Below are 27,591 nucleotides of genomic sequence, written 5' to 3'. Positions count from 1 at the left end.
TCGTTTTTAATGGCTGATACCTACATGGGACCCTTTTTACATCACAGGGTTAACAATACCCTAAAAGGGAAATTCCACAGCTGAAGTTCGATGCCTTAGTCTTCATGTGAGGGTCTTCCGTAGAGCGGAAAAGCCTGGTGTGTGTGTGACCCGCCTGAGCTAGCCATCGAGCTATAACCTGGACCTACCAACGCCAAGTCCTCCGAGGCATCAGGACCAGCACGTATCCGGTACATGGGTACCCACCCAGATGGTGGCCAAGTCGTGGCAAAAACTCCAGTTGGTTTGAACCAAACTGAAACTAGAGTGAGCCACTGCGGTAGAAAACGGACAATGGTTTGGTCCAGACGACTGAATGAAATGACAAAGCAGGAAGCTTTCACTGCTTGGTCGCCATCCAACCGTCCATCCCCGGGCCCGGGACCGGGGACGCCAGCCCGGTAGAGCTGAGACCAGTGCAGTCCAGTCCCTCTGAACTTGGGAGGACGGCCCCCGAACCCCAACGTGCAAACAAAGCCTTCATTGAAAGGCAAAAAGCGAGGGAAGACAGTTTCTCAGGAGGAGGACAATGGGCGTTCTCCTCCATTTGGCTCACCCTTTCATCCTCGGACACCCACAAGGACGCAATTGTTTGGACACAATGCCGTATGGGCCAAAGCTTCAGAAGACGCATCGTTTTTAATTAACTGCTGCTAATGATCTCATTATCGGGGCCGAGCGGGCCCGGCCGAGCGGGGCCGGCGTAGCGCTCCCGGGGGTCAGTCTGAGGTCATCCTGCTCGAGGCCTGACCGACAAAACACGGAGGAATTTCTCGTGCGGCCACAGAGAGACGAGTCGGACATCAGCAAATCCTGCTTTACATCCTTGAAACAAACGCTTGCTGCTTTTCCCTCCCAACTTCTTCATGTTGCTTACACAAATATGAAAATGAAACATTTGACTTTTATGGAATGTCTCGTCCTCGGCCAAAACACACACGCTGAAGCACAAACTACTCATCTGACAGCCTCCTTTCCTCCTTTCCTCCTTTCCTAAAACGCCTACTAGTCTCCATTTTGCTCTTTTTTTTAATGTATTCTTTCAATTACAATTTGTTTCCATTTTTTAATTTTCCAAGTATTTCAATTTTTGTTTTTGTCTCATCACCCCCCCCAGGTGACGTGGAGCTCCGCCCCTCACCCCTGCTCTCCTGGGAACGATTGGTTGCCCTTTTTGTGCCCCCTGAAGCCCCGCCCACCAGTGCGGACGTATCTCATCTGCTTTTGGGGGGGGGAGGACGAAAACACGCCTTCGTAGCGTGGAACCACTTCACCAGGTACCATCGTACCGTCGGTACAGCAGCCAGGCACAATGTAAGACCACCACACAGCAAAACACCTTCAGGGTGGGCGGGGGCCGTCTACACGCAGGGTGGGGCCCGCTGTAAACACGGCTGAAACATTTTTTTTTCCATTATGTAACATTTCTCGACATATTTTTATTGACATTTCCAGCATTTGAACTCTGCCTGCCACCAAGATAAGATAAGATAAGATGCCTTTAAGATTAGCACATTCCGGCTTGTTGAAATTTCTAATGGATTATTAGACATTGCAAGACTTCACATATTACTATGAAATTATGTTAATAACTCATTATTATGATAAAATATAATTTCTTAATCTAAATTGCTGTCATATTTATGGTGATAGACTTTTCAAATGTAATTTAAAAAATGGTCAGTTGTATCACTTATATTAAATTATAATATTACATATAATTATGGTAAATTATATTTATTCCTCCCACTTTATTGTTTCTCTTACATTATATGTAATTATGTAATTATGTAATTGTATGCAAAACTGTTGTGTAATTCTTCCTGGTTGCTCATTTTTGTGAGCAATCAGGTTGTACGTCGTCTGAGTCGCCCAAGTATACATAAGTATACTACATATAATATAACATAAGTATACTAAAATAAACTTGATTTGAGGACTTGCTTTAGAGATGTGGACTTGAGATGAAACCATAAACCGTACTGGTCTAACTGGACATAACATGGACATGGAAATGCTACTTTTGTCCCTGAGAAACTGCCCCCCCCCCCCCAACTCCTCCATTTATTGTGACAGACACAAACTGTTTGCGTGAGTCATGCTTTGGACCGCTACCAAGCATGCTATTAGGGCGAATGGAGCGGTGTAACATAAACAGTATGTTGCACATGCTCATAAAGACCAAATATGAACATTCTAACGCTGAGCTTCTAAGTGGATCCATGTCGGCCTCAGACCAGGAGAAGCGCTGGAGGGCATGCGCGGGCTTCAAAGGGGGGGCGGGCGGGCGGCGGGCGGGCGGCGGGGGGAGTGTTTCCTGCACTTTTTAAGACTAAACACAGCCGACGCACGCAACACGGTGCGTGTGTGTGTTTGCGTCTGGAGTACCCGAGGGCCCAAGATGGCGATGGACTGAGCTGCACCGTATCCTTCCCTGAAACGGTCCGCCCTACGAAGGACTAAATGACCCACCATGGGGCCAAAGGAAGGTCTGCATGTCCGGCCTTCGTACACAGGCTGCTCATGGAGCTTCCTGGGGAGTCACGCAGACAGCAGGGGTGAATATTTGTCCCTTGTCTGTCTCCCCTTACAAGACCGACATGGTTTTTTTTTTGTCATACCCCCCCCCCCCACCCCCCCATCTGTTTCTTCTTCTCTCCTCCTGCTAGCAGAATGAAAGCAAAGAGGGACAAAGTAAACACCGCAGGTAAACACTAAAAGAGCCGAAATAATGTCACGCACGCACCATCAACGCAGCATCTGCAGGACATTTGTTGACAACATGAGGACACTAATTGTCTGACTCGGAACAAATGATGAAGAACAGACGCAGAAATACTATGAAACACACGTTTAGCATCTCGTAATGAGCTCGATGAAAGCGTATCCATGTCGCCTCAACTTCCTGTCGGGACATGCTTAACCGCCAATCACGGGGCTGCTGAAACACCAGGAATGATGGACGCTATGAAATGCATTAAATCTCAAGATCTAAAAAAGGGGGGTCTTTAAACTCAGTTGCTGTTGTTTCTCCGTCAGCCTCCCAGGTGTGTGTGTGTGTGTGTGTGTGTGTGTGTGTGTGTGTGTGTGTGTTTAACAGGGTGGTGCTTCTTGTCATTCTTCATCCCTCCATCCACTAATGACAGCGGTAAGCCACTGGGGGCCGTGCATGATGCAAAGCAACACTTAAGAGAAGAATGTGTCCAAACAGCGGCGTCTCGGCTTCAGGGGTTCACACGCTAAGAATAACGATGCGGGGGCAGGGAAGTAGACCATCATAGCAATCAGCCAGACCGTCATCGTTATACTCTCTTTCTGTTGCTCCCGATATGACAAACACTCCGCTTTGTTTTCATGAAGATGAGCGCCATAAGACCAACGCCCTGGCATCAGACGCTACAACACGTAACGCCGGAATGTGAAGTCGTAGCATGAAATGTAAAACGCTGAAACATGAAATTCCACATTATAAAACACCATAACACGAAACATGGAACGCCAAAGGTTGTAACATGAAATCCCCGATTATGAAACACTAACATATAATGTCGATATTAACCGCCGTAAGACCAAACGCTGTAAGATGAAACGTCTGCCGTGTTTTGACCCAAAGACGTTCCCCAGCCGGCGCCATTTTTCTATTGTTGTACAAAAAGTCGTAGCAAAGTTAAATGAAGCAGCTTTGTTGTTAGCCACTTTGTTCTGCATGAAAGACGCTGGCAAATAAGAGGACGCGTTGACCGCTCGGGGAAGCGGGCGCATCTGTTTTGGTCTTTTACTGAATTCTTTGACCGTTTTTGCATGTCACGTCTGGAAAAGTCTGCCTTTTATCATCTGCTGTGCTTTCCCGTGGCGCTCTTCCTCTGCAGCAGGAAGCCGAGGAGAGGCCGTAACCGAAGCGGCGCATGTCACCCCCGGGTCCACCCTTCCTCTCCTGTGCCCATCTTTGATGAGCGGCGCTGGCTTGGAGGAAATGAAGAGGTCAGACTCCGACTGTGATGTGGAGTCATCACGGGCAGGAAAGAAGAAGAAAAACAGTCGGCCTTAAAGCTTTAATCTGGTTCTCATCATATTTTCTTTGAATGTTGGCAGGCCGACGTGTCCCCTCGCCGAGGGAAGGATGGGGAGAAGGAGAGATTGTTAACTAAAGTGTAAGTGGTCGTCTGCTTCGGGCGGTAACAGGATATCATAATGAGTGAGCCCTCCCGCTGGGCATCTCTTCCTGTCTCTGCTCCGCCTCGCACACACGCTACCGCAAGCGCTGTTTGCCTTCCTGCGACTTTATTTCAACATTGTCTTTGGCTTTCTTCTTCTTCTTTATTCTGTTTCAGTGTAAACACGCTTCACGTACAGTAAAACAAGCGACGTGCTCACACCCGTGTTCGACAAAATGGTACAGTCCCGGTCCATTCCAGTCAAAGGTGCCCTTAAAGCACCCCTGGGGCTGGTACGGGACACAGGGACTCTAAAATAACAACCGTAATAACGCTTTGTCATCAAATGGCACACGGGTCAGGGACACGCTACGCACTTTTCAGGGTACTATTGCATGTGTGTATACGTATATGTGTGTATACATATGTATATAACGATGTCTCCACAACTTCATTCTCATATTTTTTTACTTTTACTGAAGTGATGATCAAGCCTGTTATAGGATGAACGTCTTGTCCTGGGAAGACAGGACATTCGGTCACCCAGTACATGCTGAGAAGCAGGTGGAAGCTGATGCAAGAAGGCCAGCCATGGTGGAGCAGCACTAGATGTTCCATCAGCCAACCGTTTCCATGATTTGTGCACCAGCAGACCTGAGAAGCAGCTCACAGCGCCTTTAAATTTTCCCTAGAAGTCCAAGTGAGGCCAACCGTGTTCCGTCTACGATCTTCATATTGTTTGAGGAGAATATGTGGTGCTCTTTGGGGGCAAAGCGGTGGGGGCGGGTGACGGAGAACCTGGGACAGACCCGCTCCATAATTTGGAGCAGAGGTGGAACCTGAGAGCCTCGCAGTCCGACAGGAAGCGCTGGCTTAACTCCTGTTCCCTTCCCGTGACAGCAGGTCGCCGTAGCCTGGAATGGCTCGGCTTTGAGCTCGCCCCGAATGGGACTTAGCTCCTCCTACACGCTGACCTTGTGTGACCCCGTCTCAGTGATGGAACCTCAGGTCAAATGCGTCTTCGGTTTTGGAATGGAAGCAAATATGCCCTCAAAAGTTGAAAATGTGCCGTCATCTGGCGACACTTCGACTCGGCAAGCATCAGAAGGAAGTTGAGGAAGTCTGAACCTGTTTCTGCTCCTTGTCCAACTCCTGGAGGTTTCCACCCCATCACTTATCAACGTTCATCTCCCAGACATCTCCCAGACTGATGAGGCCGCTGCAGCTTCCCGATGCGTCACTCCTTTGTTGGTTTGGATCTGCTTGTCCTGCCAAGAGGTTCTGAGCCTGGACTCTGGTCCTGTCAACCATCAAAGATCTGAAATGGAACATTGATGTGAAGTGCAGGAACTCCAGAGAGGAATGTATTCTAGCGACCCCCCCCCCACCCCTCAACCCCCACCCCACCCCTTCAGACAGCAGAAGTCTGCCCAGTGTTGAGGAGACAGCCTTAATTTGCTCCTGGTTCTAATGCTCCACAGATGAAGGACGCCGCAGTCGCCTGAACCACATAGGACCTTCCTGGCTCCTGAAATGAGAAGGTCTGGGCTGCAGAGTTTGGGTTTGCTTGAATGTGGATAGGAGAAGCTAAGTAGGAGCTCCACCCCACCGGGTGACCAAAGGAGTAAAGAGGAATTATCCCAGAGATCTTCTAAACTAGGGGAAAATGTGGTTGGAATAGTCAACCCCCCCACATTGGAGAAGGAAGCACATAAAAAGCAGAGTGTCTTTTCAGTTAGTAGCTGAAGGGGAAACATCTCCAGGAGCTCCATAATGTGACGGATGTCCTCAATCTGATGAAAGAAGCTTTTAGGCATTTTCAGCCTTGAAGACCTTCTAGATATGATCTCCACTGTGGCCGCGCCGGGACAACAATGGATCTTCTCAGCGCGCCCCCAAACGTGCCGAGGCCCCTGACCCCGGCAGTAAACAACGTTTCCACTGGCTGATGAATAGCAGAGCTCAGCTCCACTCGCATCGACTTCCACCCGGCTTCTGACGCCGCCGAGTCAGAGAGTTCACCAAGCTGCTAAATAATGAATACCTGTCAATAAGTAGCGCTGCTCCATTTTGCTGGGGGGGGGCGCACGTTATGGTTGGCCGAAGTCCAGGCGTCTTCTCCGCTCCCAGCCAGGGCGCAATTATCTCCTCCGTTTTTGGCCCTTATCTGACACCCCGGTGGAGGATCACGGAGGGGTCGCTGTGCTGCAGGGCGTCTTCAGGGGGGGTTAGGATGTTTTATAAAATGATTTTTTTTGTAATATTTAATCCTAAAGGGCTTAATTTTATGAATGACTCTTCCAATACTGGACTTTTCTTTTATTGTGTTCTTGTCTATCAATTGTAATAGTTGTATTATCCCAATCATAATAATAATATTAATAATACACAATGAATCCCAAGGGGAAGTTATGTAACATAAGTCGGTCACTCCCGTCGGGGGCCATGCTGTCGTGCGTCATCCATCTTTTTGTCATCCAGGCCTCATAGCATCAGAAACCTCCAAGAGTTAGCCTCCTGCAGCCTGTTTATATTCCGCGTTCGCCTTCTGCCGTAGAGATGTGTCACTCGGCGCCGCCGCATCAACGCCATGGCGACATTTCCCTTACAACATTCCCAAGGAAGTGTCATAAAGGTCTGCAGCCGGGAGAGTAATTACTCCAACGTACAGCAGCTTTACACGCCCCCCCACCAGGGCGCTACGCTCCACATGTGTTGGCCGTGTCACTTCTAGCAGGAACATAAACAAATAGATAGATTCCGTGTTTCAGGAGGGGGGGGCTTTGATGGTGTAGCAAGTTCTTCAGCAGCGTGGAGTAACGACTCCTCTCTGGCAAACACCACATCGTGTTGTACGACTCGGCTTGACTGAGCCAGAGTCAACAGCGGATGGAGAGTGAGCAATAAATCGTGGCGGTGGGGACACGGTTTCACATCTCTACGTGGGCAGGGGCGCCCTAACTTATTCCACATGCTGAAATATTTGCCACATATTTCAACTTGCTTCTTAAATAAGCTTTGCCTGATGTTACCACGCTATCTGTTCCGTCAGGTGATTGGTCTTCATCGTGTTGGTTTATCAAGCACGGTGCTCGGGTCGCCATGGAAACTCCTCCCCTCTACACATGGTTGCCCAGAATCTGGCAGAAGAATGTGCTTGAAATGTTGATTCCAGGAATGATTTCCAGTTTGTTTGCTCCAGGGAGATGGCGGACAGGTCCTGAAGTATCACTGACTTTATTCATACCACAGCGACTCCACACTGAGGAGTGACTTTAGTATGGAGTACCAGTGAATCAGTAAAACTCTAGTGTTCACCAGTGGGTAATTAATGAACGACTCATTCTACTTGAATCCTATGAGGACAGAAAAAGTGGAAGAGTTGCATCAATTCATGTCATTCCTGGTCAGTGTGAGGATTAATAATATCTGCTCCTACTGTGGGAGGTGCCCCCACCTCTGGGCTACTCCTGCAAGGATGGAAGTACATGTTGGAGTGCTCCTCGTGTGAGGATGCTGCTGATGCTGGACGTGGGGTGGCTCGGGGAGGGGAGGCCGGCACCGAGTCTTTTAGAAACAAATTGGGTCCCTTTTGATGGCAGCCGGTCGGCCACCTCGTTAAATTTGCATGTGAATGAGAACAGCTTGACTGCCTCTTGTTGCACAAAATGGCTGATGCTAATGACCTTCCTTCCTTGGCGGCTGGACGATTGTCGCAATCCAACGCTGGCTGCTGAGCGTGTGTGTTCATATTAACAGTGGTTAGCTTATTTTTACACTTGATTGGCCCTGCGGAATGTACAAATATACTTGATTATTGCTCTTGAAATTCATATATATTCTATAATGACCCTAGAATTGACCCTGGACCAGATTATTTATCTTTTTCCAAGGCAAAAGTAACACATTGTTTCAGAGTTGGGTTCAAATGTTAATGAAAGTTTGAGAATTAAATAGCTTGACACTTGTAGTACATAAGGCACACCTACATGTGGCGCTGTAAACACGCGTAAATATAAGCACGTGACGCAACAAAACAGTAGAAGAAGGAGTGCGCCCGCAAAAGCGTCCACTTTTCCGGCTTGTTTGGACTGACGACCAAGTGGAATAACTTTTACAAGTTATTTTGGAGTATAAGACCAAACTACTATAAGGCAGAGGATCGTGAACGTCGAATTATTTTTGGCTTTTTGACAGCAGTACGCAAGCGGTCACTTCTGGTCACATGGTGGTGACGTCATCATGCTAGGTAGGTAGTGCTTTTGTGTTTGGTATTACCAGCAGTATGTGAAGGAAGTACAGCAGTATGTGAAGGAAGTAGTGCCTCATCCCACAGCAGCCACCTGACACCCCAGGCCAGCCCACCCCACCCCAAGTGGACTGAAGCTAAAGCAAACAGCAAGTCCCATTAGGCAAGCCAAGCAGAGGCCATTGTTATGATTACACGTGTAATAGTCGCGGGTGGGGGCAGAGAGACCCCCGAGCCCCGGCTAATGCAGGGTTCCGTTAAGTGGTTTGCTGCTAATAGAGGTTTCCTGTCCTAATGCGCTCCCGACAGAGAGAAATAAATGCAGTGAGGCACAGCTCAACGTGAAATAACCTCCATAAAGTTACTATTGGACTGCGAAGCCTCTCCAATGAGGATATTATCCCGGGAAGGGAAAGTTTTTTTTTACTGTACAGAACAGTCAATGTCTGGCTGGATGTGTAGGGGTGCAACAATATCGTATACCGTAAATATCCGCATTGAACCGGTCCATACACATCGAATCATACCCATAATTGTATTTTTATCTTGATTCTAACCGATTAAATAAACCGTCTGTAAGATGCATATATGTGCTGTAAAAGTTGGCATAGCTTTGTAGTGGTTTGTTCCATGCGAAACCTGAACCCTGAACTCCATTACGGAAATGTGTTTTTTACACTTACTTGTTATCATTGCTATTGTTTTATGTCTATTTGAAAAAAAAAACAATTTAATGGCTTAAGTTTGAAATGTGCTGTCTTGACTTCGGCTGTGTTGAAATTTGGATGTATACATTTGATAGTATATTTTTAATGTAATGTATCAAGTGTGCAGGAGCAGAAATGAGGCAGATATAGCCGCACCATGTCGCTTACATGTCGTTTGAAAACCCCTCTTTTGAGTTAAAATACACGTCAGCCATCAATGAAAGCAAAGTTAAAGGAACCTTTTTCTATATACTGAATGTTTTTTTATATTTTGTAAAGCAACACATAAGAATTTATATGCATATCAGCTTTGTGAAATTTCAACTGTCTTTTTAAATAGTCTGAATAACCCCACCTCTTCTCATCATATTATAGTTTATTGCCTGAATATATTGACTTTATTCCTAAATTGTTTTTGTCCAACTTTATTTTTGTTTTCATAATATTGCAAACTTTTTAATGTGTTTTTTAACATTTCAGCTTTATGTACCTTGAATGATTCTCGTAATTGTCTCTTAATATTTAGCTTAATACATTTAAATGTTTGCTGTTGTCTTGTGAAATTATATTTTCAATAAACAGTAAATGCTAACGTATGGAACCCAAACGGGAGCTTTCAGTGTCCGTGCACCCCGTAATTTGCTTGTTTTGTGCCCCACATTGTGATAGAAGGAACCGGGCAGTAGATAAAAGTGAATGTAAATCTATCAGCGCTGGCAGAAATACTGCCAGTGAAAAAGGGAAAAAAGTTGAACTCTGGGGAGAAGCACCCACACTGAGTAGTAACAGCTCGGCTATAAAACAAGGCCTTACTGTTCAACACACACCCTTGAAAGCACCACCCTGGAAGGCGGGCGTCAGCATTCTGCTTCACAGGCAACTTTGGACGTGCCAAAATAAGACAAAAAGCTCCAAAGTCAAATAAATAAAAAGTCACTTTTAATGAAAGTGGTGGAGGCCCCCAGCGGAGCGTGGCGTGACGACACAGAGATGTTGAACATTCATCTAAAACAAGCTTGACTGTAGGAAAGGAGCGTGCACCCCCCCAGCAGGGTCTCGCCGTGTCCTGCTGCTGTCACTGTCAAATCGTCCTTTTCAAGCAACAACTTTTTCTTCTTTTTACAAATGTGCAAAACTGGGACGGGTGCGGAATCCTTGGCTGCTCGGCGAACGCGTCCAGGATCCCTCGGAGCTCACGCTCTGCCCTCACGGTCCCGCCCTGTCGGCTTTCAGCGCGGCTTCTCGCCGCCTTTTGCCTTTTCATTTTTCAAGTAAAGTGCTCCTCGAGCAAAAACCACACGGCATGAGATCAGTCTCGTGTTTTTTGCCACTGGTAAAAATAAATGAAAACACAGGCCCAAAAGTCCGACGGGAGAAAAATATGGGAATGTTTTTTTCCAGAATAAAAAAGGGGGGCGGTCCCGGACAGGAAGTCATACAAACTCCAGCTTGCCGTGGCCGCTGTACATCCCCCAGTGAACGAGGGACAGGATGTTCTCGTTGCCGAGGTCCGTGTGCCGCATCTTATCGCAGGTCAGGCAGCAGTTCTCGTGGCCCGTGACTGGCACCATGCACTCCAGGTCCAGCTTGGCCACGTGGCCTTTCTTGGTGTGGTGTCCGTGGAAGCTGTAGTGGAGCCGCGACAGCATCTGCTGCCGCTGGTCCTGCAGTCGCTTGTTCTCGCTGCGCAGCATCCGCAGCGCCAGCATGATGAGCAGCACCAGGATGAGGCCGCCCGCGATGGGCACGGCGATCACCGCCGCCCGGAACCACACCTCCTTGGCCGAGGCCAGCTCCTGGACTCGGGTCACCAGGTTCTTGTTGTTGCTCTCCGGCTGGTAGCGGCTGTGATCTGCACACACGGATTCCAAAAAGGATTAGTTCTTGGGTTTGTAACGTGATGAAGCAAGTCGGGTGGAACGCGGCCATTTTAAAATGTCAGATGACGACTTAAACAGCTTCCGCGGGGCGAGTGGGGGTGGGGTGGGTTAGCGGGAAACGTGGGCAAAAACAAGTGAGTCACCTTGTCCCGACTAAGAGCCGGAATTGAATCGGACTTCATCAAATGTGTTCCTTTGGGAGGGGGGACTCATCAGGAAATGTCCATTCTACAGCACATTCCTACCGGGGGTGGGGGTATATCTGATCTCCCTCCAAGAAGGTGAAGTGGCCCCTCCCTGCCTTACCAGCACACTTTTACACTTCTAGCCTGTTAGAGTCAACTTCTGGAAAGCTGGGAAGTTGGGAGGAAAAAAGTAGTAGGGTGGGGGTGGGGGGCAAGGGTGACCCAATTGTCCATAAAGCCAAGTATTTGAAGAAAGGTAGAGTTGGCCCTACTTGGTGCTACAGGAGGAAGCGGATGAAAGAACGAGAGCTCTTTATCTGACACCTGCTCACCTGTGGAGTCCTTGGTGTGCGTTAGGTCGTGCAGACCTCTGTAGTTGCACATGTCGTCGTGGCAACACTCCAGCGCGTCCGCACCGGCGTCGGCGCCCTTCCGACCGCTGCAGACGTCGCGGGCGTCTAAGCAGCCGTGGGTTAGCGGGGAGTTTGGGCTGAAGGGGTCCAGCATCTTGGTGAAGCAGGCGTTCAGCTCCGACTTGCACATGTACCCCGTGGCCACGCAGTGCGCCTCGTCACAGTAGCACCTTATTTCACCTGAGAAGAAAAGACACAAGATGTTAGCTGTGGACTTGAAAGCAACATGGCTGACAGTGCCATTTGGTGGGAAACCACCCCATGCTCGAATTAGTCACTTTAGCTGTTTGAGTCTGGCACCTCAACCAAGCATTGGGGGCACTAGCAGGGCTGACGGTGTCTTTTTGGATTGATGGATTATTTTCAGTCTTTCTATTCATTTTTATCTCCAGTAATCCCGTAATGGTCAATTACACACAATATGAGTCTTTATTTATAAATGGAATATTTAGAACATTGAACATGTGTATAATCTTCTAAATACACTTTTTTTTAACATTAGAGCCTTCTAGGCATGATACAACACCCCTATAGTCACCTTTTCACTCCCATTGCCCAATGTAGTAGCCACCATAAGAGACAATAATGCAGAACATTTTGACATACAGTAGTTAAAGCCCTCTAGACACGATATAACACCCCTATAGTGACCTTTACACTCCTATATAGTAGACATAATAAGACATAGTTTTGCATGTTATTTTTTTACTTCCGGTTCTCAACTGTGCTTGCTGCATTGGTTATTGTCTCATCAGTGTAACATTACTGACACCTGGTGACCATTGAAGGACACTACATATCATCACAACCTCTTTGAATGTGTCTTCTGATATACCTTATATTTGTATTTGACCTCAGTGAAGCAGTACTATGCTTGTGTTGAAATGTGCATATGTTTTACCAATACTGGGCGGTATTCAAGCAGGAAACGGCAAGATTTAGTCAAATATTGGAAAAACGTGAGCGTGTGAAGCTGTGAAATCCTTGGCGTGCCGTGGCCAGGGGTTACTGTACTAATACAAGAGTAAAACCGGGCTTTCTGTTAAAAAGATGGAAGACTCCTTTTCCTTTGGTTTGCACGCATCCCAGCGTAGGAGGAAAGGGAAGGGGGGGGGGCGTGGATGTTCCAGTGTAAAGAGCGTGCAGCTACCTTATCATTACGGACGCATGCTTCCAAACAGACCCAGTGATTAGTTCATGCACGGCCCCGTTTCTTTTCACAGAACACTCGGCAGCTCCAGTCAACTTATGAGCTTCCTTTTCCTTCTCATTGTGATGCAATAACTTGTACACTTCTGCTGCAAACCCAACACGGCTGGGGTGGGGTGGGGTGGGGTGGGGGCTTCTGTCAGTGCCAGTTCCCTCCTGTGTGAATGTTCCAGTTCAGGAGCACATTCATTAGATCAGTGTTTTGCCTGGGAAGGATTGGAGCAGCAGGGCCCGGCAGGTCATTTGGAGAATATTTCATTAGAGAGGAGAGGCCCCTTTGTGGGCTGCAGGGAGGAGGCAGGGCAGGGGAGGGGGCGGTCGGCATGAGCACGGAAGCCTTTTTGGAGACCCAGCAGCAGCAATAGCGGCGCTAAGGCCCCTTTGAAACGGCTGTGTTTACCATTATTTTAATTACGCTACTTTCCTCCCGTTTTGGGGGCTTTAACATGCATGAAAACGCAGCCAGCGTGTCGGGTCTGGAGAACAATTTGATATTTCAGTGGTCCCAAACACAAACTCACTCACATTGACTCAGTAGCGCCCCCTGTATTATTATTTAATAGCCCCTGCCACTAGTTTCATGGATCCTCACGAAATTTGGTGGCGACTTCAACCATGACAGGACGCACAAACGTTGGCAAACAAACAGGAAGTCGGCCATTTTGGCCTCTTTTGGGGCGAAAAGCATGGGTTGTATGTTTATTTGTTTTCGCGTGAATGGCAGCTTCAAAATCGTAGTCAAGTGTCATATATTGACAGTTTGTCACCTGGTAGCTGACTTGCAACAGGAACCTCCGAGTGCTAACTAATTGTGTGTAATTACAGCTTAGCTAACTGCTACGGAAGCCGGGCTTACGGTAACTACAACTGTTTTCCGTAAAGTAGGACTGAAACCGGTTGTTTAACAGTAACAGCAAGGGGAAACTCCGACATTTTACTATCGTGACAAACGATTTCCAAGCCTAAATGCTAGGTTTTGCTAGTTGTCAGAACGCTAAAAGAATTAATGACATTTTTGGCACATTTGGGCAATTTCAACTGGACATGGACACATAAACCTGTACGTTTACAAAATATACCTTTGGTGAGAAGAACAGCCATGGCACAAAGTTCCAATTGGAGCCAAATTGAAATCAAACTGAAGTGACGCTCCATTGACGCCAGAGTTGGATGTGTCCGCTACGAGCAGCACGGTAGTCCCCGGAGCCAAGAACTGGACGTGGGAGAAAAGGCGATGCTTTACATGGAGCTACAGCCAAAAAGCCGACATTCCTATTCGGTGAAAAAAGTCGTCTCACAAGGGAAAAAGATCATCCGACATGATTCCCCTCACTCGTGGAGGAAGAACAGCTTAAAACGACCCAAAGCACCGTGTGTACTTCAAGTCCACAGAGGGTGGAAAAACGGATATAGTCCTGCTTGTAAAGAGCCTCAAGTTGTAACCGCTGGTCCGACTCTTCCTCGTCTTATTTCTCTCCTAGCGATGACGATGAAGCATCATCTTTAGTAATCCTGGACGAGAACTTGTCGAAAATGGGACAATTCCGCTATGTCTGACAGTACGAGCAAACCCAAAGTGATCACAAGATATAACACAAGAAATATCTGTGGGGCTGCGGCTCCGCCCCTTGCACGCTGATTGGTCGGTGTACTACTGGGGGGAGTTTGGGACAACCCCGTTACCGGTCTTTTCAAAATAAAGTCAGTTTATTGTGAAATGAGAGAACATTTTGGTGTGATGTGATAAGAGTTGTACGCTTTAACAGTACATTTATAAAGCAAACATTGTGCAGCTGACATAACAGGCGCCATGAACCCGATATTACAGGCGTTTTATTTGGGAATTAGCTTTTTTCCCCAGGCAGCAATATTAACCTGAGTGTATTGTAATGTGATATCATGAAAGTTACTTAAAACCGTTTATCCCACCCCATTCACAAGTGTGAAAAGGTGGGTACTTTGTAGTAGTACTACTCGCATCATTTTGTTAGCTTTAAGCACCATGAGCGATTAGTCACATTGCACAAAACAAATCAACATTCAGTGTTTGTGTCCTCCCCGTGTATGGAAACAAAACATACACCTATCTGGTATATTTCATTGCAGTGTACATATTTGCACTTGCCTTGTTGTCACTAAAGTACCGGCAGTGTCATCACTCCCTGCTGGCAGCCAGGTTGACGCCGCACTCCAGCTTGTGCCTGCAGGCGGCCAGACTTGCTTTTGGTGTCTTCAGGGCGGAGCGGACAGTCGTTGGGAGAAATTAGCAATCCAAAAAGGCTCATGGCGCCACTCAGACCGCAGCACACACACGCACACACAATCGCCTCTTACAATCTGCAATGCAAAGTCGACGACAATGATAGAAGAGTTTTAAAAAAAGACAACTTTCTTTGTCATTTTGTCTTTGCATCGGAGGAATGGAGGAGTTGTACAACTAAGAACGACAAACTGGAAAGACACAGCTTAAAGGGGTATATTACAAAAAATACACACACGACAATTACTGTAATTATCTGCATTTCATTGAGGCGCCAGTCCAGCGCAGTGTTACGTCAGCTGTGCACAAAAAACGAACCACTTAAAGTATCTCAATATGCTTACCGTATCAGCATGTAAAGATTTGTCTGTGAAAAAGAGCAGTTATACGGCATAGCTAAACGCTGCCATCTCGCGGTGAAAAGTGGTAACAGCATGTGAAAACCGCACCTAGTGGTTCCTAATATACTGTATAACGATTACAAATAATGTATGTGTATGGGTGACAGTCAGAATAGAAGATCGTTTTGAAGTTTATATGTAAAAAGGCATCATTTTTCATTCGGTTCTTGTGGTTTTTATTAGCACTTGACATACATTCCAATAAATGTCAATATCATGCAAAAGTTATTGGATTTCAGGAGCCCGATTCAAACTAAAAGACAAATAAAACGCTTAGGAAGTTAAAGCGTGAAACAGTAGTTTAGTTTATTGTATTATATATTATAATATTTAAACCTTTTGACCCATTTTCACCTTCAGTGGGATGCTGGCCTTTTGGTTTTTATTAGCTGTAATCATCAAAATGACTAAGAAATGAATAAATATGTTCTACAATATACATATATTTAAATACTATGAAAAATATATCCAATATATTTCTATTTAACAAAAAAAAACACATTTGTGGTGAAAAAGTTAATAAAAATTGAATTAATCCAAAAAACAAAAGTGATAAAACCCTAATAATGGTTAGTATGTTGATGTTTGGATGGACCGTCCAGTTCTAACCCATTTGCATCTCTGTCACCCGTAGAGCGAAAGTGGCGCTTGTAACATGACGAAGGCCGCCCTTCCTAGGAAGCAAAGACACACATTGTGTGTTTCCCTGCTGGGAGGATGAGCGTTAACAAGCTTTGAGACACAGGGAGGAGTCGGGAAGTCATGCTAATGACCTCTCATGCGTCTGCTTTCACGCATTAGCGGCCCTCACAGGTGTGACCTCCCCACAGACGTGCCACAAAAGCACCCTGCTGCTCGCCGGCTGTTGATGTGATGGGCGGAGTCAGTAAGGTCGACCTGAGCCACACAGTCGCCAAAGCAACCATTTCTGTTTTTCTGCATAGACGGACTAAAGACGTCACATAGATTTGATATCCACACTTTGAAGACCTTTAAATGATCTCCCAGCGCGGCAGACTCACTTCCTCCGACACCTCCATGCCCCCCCCCCATTCCCTTTGATGTGAGCCATATCAAGGATGCAGGAAGAGCCAGGCAGACTGGCTCCTCGCTCCTCCTGGTGATAGCGGGCGAATATTCCCCGCATCAGAGGTGCCGCTCACTTGGATGCTAACGGCGGAGGCGCAGGGAGATCTTTCACGCCGCCTTTGATGATAAAGACACTTTCAGGCCTTCACCAGATGCTATCTCCTTGTGGGAGATGATCTGTGATGGTCAGGAGGGCGTCGCTCAGGTGGAACGGCATTTACAAGCTGTGGGAAACCGAGCCATAGCGGTGCAAACCACAAGCACAGCAGGTGGTGCCAAACATACCCAAATCACACATGTGGTGGGTGTGGCATGGCGGCGCCGTTTGGCCTTCGCCATTGGAGGGTCTGTGATTCCGTGATCCCGCCTTCATCAGACTTCAGTCGGATTCCTTATTCATCACTGAAATATGTTGGTAGAACATTGAAAATAGGTCATTATGGCTTTCTAAAGATGGTTTGGAACTTTAGAGACCTCTGGACATAAAATAACACCCCTACAGTCACCTTTTCACCCCTATCAACCAATATAGTGGACACACTATAGACTCAAACGTTCCTTGGCTGTTATTTCATGTCTAGAGGGATCTAATGTTAAAAACTGGAATTAGGTTCTAAACAGCTTTTCTATGCTGTAACAATGAAATATTACATTTATAAATAACAATCATCCCATGAGATGAGCACATGCACGATATTGGCTTAGCTAGAACGAGACAATTACTTTTAAGAAAACTACAACAAAATATAAGAGTGGACAAACAAACTTGTCCATGACGCTTTTAACTGTTGAACAAATTGAATGAAAACCCAAAAATGGCAAGTTAAAAATAAAGATAGCAGTTGTAGCAACTACTACTAATCTTTTACCTTGATGTGTTCTAAAGAGACGCCGAAATAGACTGCACAGTAGATGGTTTAGGCAAAAGAGAACCACAGTTCCCATGATGCTTAGCGTGCCGAAGCAGGAAGTGGTGAAGTCCAAAGTAGGCCGAAATAGACGCAAGTATCACACGCTGCGATCGTGTTTTGAGCCTCATGTGACTTAACGTTTGACTTAATGTCCGCAGGTTCGATCACATGTAGAATTGGACACGACACCCCCACGGTCGATGAAAGCAGCGGCCGAGTGAGGCTGGGACAGCAAGGTAGGTTGAACTACACTCCACGTGCTTCCACTTCCACATGACGTGTATTCATTCATAAAGGCGCTGCCATGGCCCACAGTCCGATTGGCTTCCACTGTATCAGAAATAGTATCACGTTGTAACCTCGCGAGATTCTCTTGCAGCGACTCGGAAATCAGGAATCGTTATTTAATTCCCATAGTCAGCATTTGCGCACCCCTTAATGCACAACTGTAGCAGTATGACGTCAATCTGTGACTATTGGATCAAGTTATTCGGCTTTGAAACCAAAATGCTAACATCAGGTCCTGGCCAGTGTTGCTGGAAAGACGTTTCTTCAAAGAAAATACATGCATTAGCCAAACATCGGATTCTTTTTCTTGTGAGCAGTGATTGCCTGAAGTAAACATTGGCGTATCTCTACGAACACACTGCTCTTAATTTGAAGTTTCAACGCAAACATCCGCTGTCAACACGGAAGTATGTTTTTTTTTTCTACGTAGTGAGTAATGAAGTGAAAAAGCCAAGACGACGTGAGCCCTGGAGAGACATCTTTTATTCCATGTGTCATATACTTGAGGAAACAATAGACAAAGCAACGACGTGGTCACCTTTTACTGAATGAATGTGATGGAGGTCAGTTAGACGCAGAGGTGCCAGCATGGTGGAAAGACATTTTGCAGCTCTGGGGATCCTGCCATTCGACAGCGAAGGACAGGGGAGAAGTAGGACGGGACATGCTGATGGCGAAGAGCTTGTCTTTGTGTGTTTTGAGTGACAGGGAAGGTAAAGGACAGCCGACGGGAGAGGGACGTGTAGGCGAATGAGACTTCCAACAAGGCACTAGCATCATACCAAAGCAAACCCAACACTCCAATAAAATAATCCGGGCTCTCTTTAGCTTAACATGTTTATTATCATACATAAAATTCACATTTGACCTGGCCTGGTTGCGTCTTGCCCCTTCCTACCTACACTGAGTGCAAATCAAACTACAACTCTTCATAAATAAATCCTCAGAATGGAGTCCACTGGAACTGTACAATGGAATGGACTTGCAGCGGGCAAAGGACACGTTTCGAATGGGGACCTCCAGGATGTGCATGTGGGAATGATTCAAAGCAACACGCCGTCCCATCTGTGAGTTTGTCTTATGAAACAACACCAACACACCACCAGGCACTATTTTGTCAGGGCCGCCAGAAGCTGCAAACAGAACCACCCAACCACTAGGTGGCGCTCTCGTGCACGTCAACGCTTCGCCTCAAGAGGGCAGAGGAGGGAAGAGTCATGGCTTGGCCGATATTTGAGGAGGAATGAGTTTGTGTACTTGCATGCTCACGGCTTCAGTGATCTGTGAGGCGACGGGAGGAAGCTGCAGACGAGTTACCGTGGTGGGCGGGGCTAGCTAAAGAACGTAGCCGCCCAGGCTGATTAGTCGTGGTGTCCAAAGCTCTGATAGGCATGGCTTTCCATGGCTTCCATCTACAAAACATATTTACAACATAGATAACATCTACAAGAAATCTACACTTATTTTTCTGTTTTTTTTGTTTGTTTTTTTTACAAAATCTCCCCTCCCCCCATCCTCCTCTCCAAACAACTCTTCCTTTCCTCCCCCACTCCACGCCAAAGCGGTCCGTGTTAAGACGGTGCAACTGCTTTCTGTCTGGCCTCCAGCTATGTGCAATGGGCCCCCCCATTCCAGCTTCTACTTTCAACAAGAAGTTATCAGACCATGAAGGAATTCTGGTTCTTCAACTTTTCAAGTTCTTTGATTTGTTGTCTGAGGAAGAGTATCCTGCGGGAAAGGAGTGCAGAGGGAGACGTGAGTGGTGTTTTCCACGACGACGGATGTCGTTCATTGAGCACGCTCACCTCTGCTCTCGTAATGTGGCTTGGATTTCAGACACTCGGACCAAGGAACGAAGGTTTTTCAGCTCGGTGCAGTTCTCTGACATGCAAATGCTGCCCATCGTGTGAGCCTCTTCGCGTAACCTTGATGCCTGGGGATAAAATGCTCTTCATTAATCAGGATTTAAAGAACATATACTATGTTTACTTTTCGGGTGAGCAAATCAAGCGCTCTCTCCACCTGCCTGTGATGTCCCTTGAGCTCACTTGGAAACAAGGTTTCCGTGGAAGACATTTTGCGTGCTAGTTGTACCAAAAGCTTTGCAATGAAAACACTGCTGTGTTGGACAAGCGCCAAAGGTTTGCCAGAGACCTCTGTGGAATCACTCTGCCTGCTCGAAGCATGTGCCTGAATAGAGGTCACCTTGCTGGGCCACAGCGGGTGGCTCCCTGCACTCTGTACTAGTAGTCATGTCATGGTGTTTCATTCGGACTAATCAGGGTACACTTTGTCACATCCTAACTTGTTCCAGTTCTTCAAACTACACGTAAAATAGCTATGAAAAAGTTGCCTCTTGGTAGTATATCAGTCTTAAGAAGCAGAAAGTTATCGGTATGTGTTTTGTGTTTGAATATATAATATTTCTACTTGAGCAGTTGGTCCTTACCTGTTTCTCTGCGTGCTCAGCAGGCCACCCTTGGACATGTTTAATAAGATTCTCATTGAAGTGGGCAGCAAGGGCGGGGGTGAAGGAGCAAGACGGCCGGGTTGCCAAGGAAGTGGGTGGAGCCGACGATACAGTGGGGGCGTTGCTGCTGCCGCTGCCAGGTGGGACGTGGTTGGATCCCGGAGAGGGACTCCTCTGACTGCTGCTGCTAACACCAAGTCCAAGTCAGTATGTGAGTATGTTCTACCTAACCTAACACAGTACATGACATTAACTTCACACTACTGCTCGGATGCAGGTGGATGGTAGAATAGAATATACTGTATGTGTTCTATTTCTTTACATATGAAATCATCTGCACACGTGGACTCCCACCAGTCGTTGTGACCATAGGTGAGATTGTCTCTCCTTCAGAGGTTGTGCAACAAAAACACTGAGTCAGACTGAATCGATGAGTCAACACTTATGTTCCATCAGTGACCAGCAGATGGCGCCACTACGCTACAAAAGCCACAACAGTCTGATTTAGAATTTGGGAGAATAAACTGATGGCCCTTGTCCTGTCTCATTCTCTGAATGGCATGAGGACGTGTGCTTTGTTACGATGCACAGCTGTTGCTAACGAGGACGTGGAGGTGCGCTTACCCCTGGCGCTGAAGTGTGCGTGGAGAGGCGATGGTAGCATCGTGACTGTGCTGCTTGTCGCTGGGGAGGGGCTGCTGGGGTGTCTGCTGGGGATGAGATGACTGCTTGGTGGCTGGTGTATTCGCCTGCAAACACCAAATGCAGCATGGTGACATGGTGGTACATTAGTGGGCCCAAAAGGCTGAAATAAAGATGCATTTGTGATCCAAATTTAATGCGTATTTTCCAACTTCCAACTTTTCCAAGCCTCTACCTTTGACAGTGAGATGACGGGCTGTGTGCTGAGAAGGGATTTGAGGGGACCGGCGTTGGTTTGTGGGGTGCTGATGCGGGGAGAAACGTAGGACCTGGGGGATGAGGCGTCTGACGTTAACGACATCGGGGACTGGTTGGACTGCTGAGCTGCTGATGACAGAACAAACATAAAACTGTATTAACCACCAGGAACAATCATGAAAACCTTCTAGATAGTTGCTTTGACTGACCTTGGCTGGAGAGCTGAGCTGCTTGGGAGAGAATTGTAGTAATATTGAAAGCTGATGGTCCAGCAGTGAGGATTTTATGAAGCATGGACTGTAACGAAGCTTGTGTGACGGCAGCCGTCAGGACTACAAAGGAGAACATGGCAGTCACCTCAAAGAAAAACATGCATCGTACAGTGATCAAGAAGGATTGGCGGTGTACCTTCATTGATTTTTGCCATGTCCACACTGGCGTTATTGAGCTGCAGGGCCGTTTGAAGCGCTGGAAGAAGCTGGCGGAACAAGGTGGGGTCCTGCAGAAGCGGAGGGGCTGGGGACTGTGGGACCGGCGAGACGGGGACTGTGGATCCGGATGATCCTGGGGGGGCCGATGCGGGGTTCACGCTTGCTGAGCCAGAAGATGAAGACTGGGTAGCGTGAGTCGTCGTGGGCTTCTCCGCCTGTGCTGACTCTGAGGAAAACAATGGAGGTTCCAACTTGTAGCTGTACAATCCGCTTGAATCAACATACATGCAGTAATACAGTACTCGGTGAAACTATTTCACGGAGAACGACATGAGATTTGAAATACTACCTTTAAGAAGAGTACAATCAATCTACTGAGATAATTTCTACTGCGTTACTCTTCTGCACGCTTTGTGTATGCTAACAGCCCCGCCTCCACCCACTGAGACAAAGAGACTGTATGACTGACTGTTCATGCCGTTATTCTGAAGGTAGTGGAAGCAAAGAACAGTGTGAATCCGAGGGAAGCAGATGGCAATGTGTTGATTATCCAGTTTATTTTCGTTTATTGTGTGATACATTTATTTATTATTGTCCCAGGCTTACTGCCCACATGACAAATATCTTGCACCATGCATTACTTGGATGTTTGCAAATCTCATATCAGACTTTAGCATATCTACTTTTTGCTTTTTCTTTAGACTTCCCATGATGCAACCACAACAGGGTAGCGTGACAACAACAATTTGATGACAAGCATGGAATCCAAAATGGAAATGATTGTCTCTGCCCTGGCTCCTGAGGTCAACAAGTGGACAATAAAAGAATACACACTGCAGGAAGGTGAGTGCAAGTCCAGCAGTACAGTTACACGATACTCCATCTCCCCAGTCAGCTTCTTTTCACTCTTATGGCACATAAGATAGGGAAATGCTTTAAATACTCTATGTAGGTCACCCACAGTTGGGAACAAAGGTAAACATGTTTGACCGTTCTTATGGTGGTGTGAGTTTCAGTCATGTAGGATTCAACGTTAACGGAATATATCCGTACTTTTTAAATACAGTTTCTAACATTATTAGAGCCCTTTAGACATGAAATAACACCCCTTTAGCCAACCCTGCACTCCTAGTATTTATGTTGTAGAGACTCAAGACGGCCACAAGCTAGGTAGTTGGCCTTGAATTTATTTCTCCTAAACTTAAGCCAACAACTTACCACTTCCACAAGGGAAGGGAGGAGAACTGACCTCATGCAGTGTTACGGTAATGTAATTGTCATTACTGTCACCTAGCTGCCACCATACTACATGTCATGTAGACATGTAATAATCCACCATAGTCTACCAGAATGCAGCCATCATTCATTTATTCTTTTCTGAAAAGCTGCAATATAGCGAGAGAGGGATAATGAAACGGTGATATAGCGAGGGATGGCTGTCCTACAGTATTACGCCCATGCGTTCACCCAGAGACAGGCAGACAATGCGAGCAGCACCAAGATGTGAGCCAATGTCATAGGCATGTTGGCCCTCTGTCTGCCCCAACCACCAGACAGTGACTCGCTGTGGTTTCTCTCCTTCTTCCAGAAATGTACCAATTTCCTAATAGCCAATTTGTTCCACAAGTGTGATGACAGAGCTCAGAAGCCAGAATGTGGTTATCCCTGCCGTATCATCAGGCTTCTAGTTGAGTCAGTGTATGAGAGATTCATTGCTAAATAAGACAAACACCATCCAAGATGGAATGCATGGAAGTCCTTACTTGTTGCTGAAAAGCCAGGGGGTGCTGACGCCTGCATAGCCTCCCTTCTGTAGTCTCTGTCCTTGGGGAAACTGTTGACCACTGCCGTCTGTTTTGTTGCATCTTTTTGCCGCTGTTCTCTGCAAAATAAGAGTGGATCCATCCCATGACGTTGGGCATGCCTTTGCATTGGAAATGAGAGTAAAATGTACCCTGCTACCTTTCCAGCCATTCTTTGGGCTTCTCCCACTGGGACACCTCGGTTCGACAGTTGTAGTAATATTTCTTCCCGGATGAGCTGATGTGCTCCGACCAGTCGTCACCTGGTTCATGAGGCTGAGAGAAACAGAAAGGCTTTTCTTCAGGGTCTGATGCAAGAGGATGCAATGTCATTTGTATTGCTGCCTGCTTTCAATGCAACGGTTAAAAAGATGGAGCCAATATTGAGCAATAAAGCGGTGCACCCTTCTCACAAATGGCAGCTTTCCTCCTGACAATAATGATTACTCTCAGAAAGCGTTGGTTAGTCATTCCCAGCATCAACTAGTCAACACAGGGCGGCAGTAGGACATAAACACGCTCAGCAGGAGACAGAAAAACAATTCAAGCTATATTCGGTGGGCAACACTTACTGTGTCTGAGGTTTTGTTGGGGTTAGAATGCGAGTTGGAGCTATGCAGGGCGCTGTGGTTGTGAGAGTTTTCATGTGGGGAATTACTGGTCCCTGCAACACAGGACGGAAGAGACGTTCATCACAAGCAACAATTATGGCTCCGAAGTCTGCCTAAAACATTCATTTCCTCCACTTTGCAAGCGTTTCTTACCTTTCAGAGCCGGTTGTCTCATCATTTAAGTGTGTGTGTAGCTTTTCATTGCCAGCTTTTGATAAATCAAGCTAGATGGTGTATTGTATGTACTCTCCTGTCACTTCCTATCCACTTGGGCAAAGTTTGCTGTGTGGCTGCAATGCCAAACACAGCCTCACTGTGATACAACGCAGACATTTGCATTTGGCAGCTACTGAAATGGAACGAGGAAAATCCTATAAACATCTTCAGATGCTTACAAGTGGAGACAACTGGTCCTCCCCCTCCTGTACTTTAGTCAACTTGCAGATGAGCAACTAGACAAAACATAATATAAACCATTAATTCTGAATTAGTGGGCCTTTGTTTGGGGAAAAAAAACACAGCTGCAGATATCTGCTGGAGAAGAGCTTGCAAAAACGACAGAGGGTGAACCATCGGTCACCAAGCAGGATGTGGCCAGTGGGGTTCGGTCTCAGGCAGAAAGCAACAACTTGAGCGCGTTTAGAAAAATCAGCTTTACCGAGTCTTTTTGTTCTTGTTTATGAACATCATCGCACATTGCATGTAGTCATTTCTTCATGTTTAAAGAGGTGCAAGTTGTTTTCTACTTTTCATAAGATAAGGAAATATGCTAATTTAACCGTTCAGTAAAACAATGGAGCAGTGTTACTGAAGTACCATCTAATGACGCAACACGTGTGTGCGCGGCAGCCATCAGCCACCATCATGATGCAATGTGCAAATGAGATAAGACTGGAAAAGCAACAAAGAAGCGCTGATAGAAAGAGGTTGAGGTGTTTGTGGGCAACACGGTGTTGCATGGTGTTTTTACTCTGTTGTTGTTGGTCAGCATAGATAGGTGGAAAGTAAATGCAAGGATGAATGTCATCAGTAGTCATCCACCTCCTAGCAGAGATCTCTGCTGACGTGGGCTGACTCACCAAACAGAAGAAAATGCATGAAAGCAATTAGTATGCAAAATGACTAACAGTGATAACTGTGCCGGCCGCGCTTTTATCAGCACTCTCAACTCTACAATTTCCCAGGAAATGTAATCCTTCTACCTGCAACCACGATACCAGCTGAGCTTTTCATCCATCACTGATTATGGGCATGGATCAAACGACACCTCAGAGCATTTGCTCAGTATGTCACGAAGTGGCTGACAGGTTGAACAGCAAAGACTGTCTACTGTTGGTATACAAATGTCATGTCAAAGCCACCATACAGCAGTGCGGAATCATAGCGACGCATCTCCACACACCTGAACAGCCATAAAAGATGACAATGCTTTGCTAATTGGCATAAGGTTGTGATGTATGTTGGCTTACACGTTTGTTTCCAGCGGCCATCACCTAACAACAATTTTGTGTTTGCATTTTCCTACTAACCGTGGTGAACTTCTTTTTACGCAGTTAAAATATACACTTCATGTTTTGGTATTAAATCAGGCGTAAAAACATAATCATGTTCCACTTACACATAACACAAACCAAAAGCTCAGTTCCACACACACAAACATTACACAGAAAGCAGGCAATCCCTTCACTTACACGTGGACAAGAGGCCACAACACAGACAAAAATGAATTGTAAGAATGCGTTTGAGCTGCCATAACCTACTAACTTCCTTCCTAACTGGAGTGAACTTCTTTTTACACAGTTCAAATATGAATAAAAGCTGACCAGCATGCCCAAAATAATTGTTTACTGTGTACTGAAATCTATTACAGAACATTGGGCAGTCTAATATGTACAGTATGATTTGTCTGTACATCTTTAGTTCTTGACTTTTTCTGTATGCTAGCCACAAGGGCCACCATTGCTGCTTCGACTGTTCTTTCAGGTCAACTAGTCACACCAGCAGTGCAATGTTACTGTAATAGTGCATTCATTATAACTGCTTTACATGTTGTTACTAAGTGGAATAAAGGCCTGATTGCTGAAGCTAAGCAACACACTAAACTAAAAACACCCCAACAATCCCAGTTTGCCAGCATGTCAGAAACAATGCAACAGAATACTTTGCAAATACTTCAGTAGCAATGCATCATACTGTTTATTACAGACTGGATGAAACTGTACAAAGATGCTGAGCAAGACCTCCAGAAATAGTTGGTGTTTCCATGTCTCCACTATTAACAAGGTGTTGACTCTTTCCTTTCATTGGACTAAAATATACTGTATTTCTGAGCGTCTCACCTCCATCTCGATCCCGGGCCCGGTGTGCATGGACAGCCTTTGCTCTGCCGTGTCCTGTGCCATCACTGTGTTTGTTTTCGGGGCTGTCAGACCTCTTGAGCATTTTGCAGGGAGGAGTGACATCTGAGGCGTCTCGCATCTTTTCATGGCGGTGATCCCCACCTGGATGGCTCTTAGATGAGTATTTGAGAGTCTGGAAATTCACACGATTGCAATCAGTCTTCCGTCCTTTAACACCGGGTGCAGAAACAGGGTCATGCTCATTCACAACTGTTAAGTTTAGAATGTAGTATCACTTTATGTATCCAAACGAACACAAGCTATATATGATGTTATGTACAATAACGCAAAAGCTCGACCAGATCAACTGTTGGTTCCATTATTGCTTTCATAAAAACTGTGTTTTAATGTTCAACTTCGTTGTTAATGTGGACGTTTCGAGATGTTTGCAAGATTTAGGCCCGAGTCAATCTCGCTAGCAAGAGAGCTAACAGCAACAAGCTAACAGCTCTGAACTGCCATAAAACTCGCCTCAGGCTTTCCCATCGCTTAATACACTCGTTATTACATCGTTGTTACCCGGCGGTGTTCAACCACGGGGTGTTTTGTAGCGTTATAAGCAAATATTCTACTTTTCCACTTTATTTTCCGCACTGGCAGGGGCCTGTTGAGCTCCCGAGAAGCCTGAACCAGAGTGTCCATTTTAATCTGATTTGCTGCTAGCAAGCTAGCGGCTACATTCAGCTAACAAGTACCTGATAGGGCTGAGAATCTCTTCGGTCACACCTGCAATTGTAAAAGAAAGAATATGTGAGTGTACATCACAAAGTGGCAGAGATGAGAATGATCTCAAAGTGAATGTGCAACTTTCCGGACACTTATTTTGGTTTCAGTAAATAAAAATGGCGGATTGTCAAGCGTAGCTATATGGAAAGGAAAAACCAGAATAAGTAATGTTAAAAAGGTGTTTACCCATCGCCGAATCTCGGTTGTTTCCTCGCATACATTACCATCAATGCCGTGTTAGTGTGTTTGGAGTGGGATGTGAAAGACTGATCACGGCACTGTGTTTTTCTGGATAATTCGGCGAGCTGAATTCGTCGGTTTCAGCCTAGCTGGTTGGTATACTTAAACGTTATCTGTCGGCAGCAGTCGTGGAAAGAGCGCCCTCCGTCGGTCAGTCTACGTCACGTACAGCCCTGTTTTCACCCTCGTCTGACGTCACAGCGTAGCAGTGCGGCCCTTTGCTGGTT

The 27,591-nt window shown here is 46.3% G+C and overlaps 2 protein-coding genes and 1 long non-coding RNA gene across 7 annotated transcripts; 1 reads left to right on the top strand and 2 right to left on the bottom strand.

Moving 5' to 3' along the window:
* Window positions 1-3,707: 3,707 nt before the first annotated feature.
* Window positions 3,708-7,361, top strand: LOC144898493 (uncharacterized). Its single transcript, XR_013627366.1, has 3 exons — window positions 3,708-4,020; window positions 4,132-4,190; window positions 7,246-7,361. It is a non-coding gene; the product is annotated as an uncharacterized LOC144898493 (long non-coding RNA).
* A 2,700-nt stretch (window positions 7,362-10,061) lies between these two features.
* Window positions 10,062-14,435, bottom strand: bambia (BMP and activin membrane-bound inhibitor (Xenopus laevis) homolog a). The gene is made up of 3 exons (XM_058060669.2): window positions 13,916-14,435; window positions 11,547-11,807; window positions 10,062-11,001 (listed from the first exon to the last, which is right to left on the bottom strand). The coding sequence occupies exons 1-3, from the start codon at window positions 13,989-13,991 to the stop codon at window positions 10,583-10,585; spliced, it is 756 nt and encodes a 251-aa protein (XP_057916652.2). The 5' UTR covers window positions 13,992-14,435; the 3' UTR covers window positions 10,062-10,582.
* A 3,793-nt stretch (window positions 14,436-18,228) lies between these two features.
* waca (WW domain containing adaptor with coiled-coil a) lies at window positions 18,229-27,527 on the bottom strand. 5 transcript variants are annotated; one of them, XM_058060668.2, is made up of 13 exons: window positions 27,311-27,527; window positions 27,094-27,124; window positions 26,339-26,531; window positions 23,961-24,052; window positions 23,549-23,664; window positions 23,350-23,468; window positions 21,564-21,812; window positions 21,365-21,487; window positions 21,133-21,281; window positions 20,880-21,004; window positions 20,235-20,436; window positions 19,591-19,718; window positions 18,229-19,513 (listed from the first exon to the last, which is right to left on the bottom strand). In XM_058060668.2, exons 1-13 carry the CDS (start codon window positions 27,349-27,351, stop codon window positions 19,444-19,446), a joined length of 1,638 nt encoding a protein of 545 aa, XP_057916651.2. In that variant the 5' UTR covers window positions 27,352-27,527; the 3' UTR covers window positions 18,229-19,443. The 5 variants fall into 5 exon arrangements, with proteins under 5 accessions (XP_057916651.2, XP_057916647.2, XP_057916649.2 ...); XM_058060664.2 differs by having other exon boundaries at window positions 20,235-20,442; window positions 21,133-21,284; window positions 27,311-27,526; XM_058060666.2 differs by having other exon boundaries at window positions 20,235-20,439; window positions 21,133-21,284; window positions 27,311-27,526.
* Window positions 27,528-27,591: the final 64 nt, after the last annotated feature.

The sequence above is a fragment of the Doryrhamphus excisus genome, linkage group LG5 (genome assembly GCF_037039965.1).
Source record: "Doryrhamphus excisus strain RoL-2023G ecotype Guam linkage group LG5, RoL_Dexc_Guam_v1.1, whole genome shotgun sequence".
NCBI classification, from domain to species: domain Eukaryota; kingdom Metazoa; phylum Chordata; class Actinopteri; order Syngnathiformes; family Syngnathidae; genus Doryrhamphus; species Doryrhamphus excisus.
The sequence above is the reverse complement of the archived record's forward strand: the minus strand, read 5'-3'. Positions and strand labels throughout refer to the sequence as shown.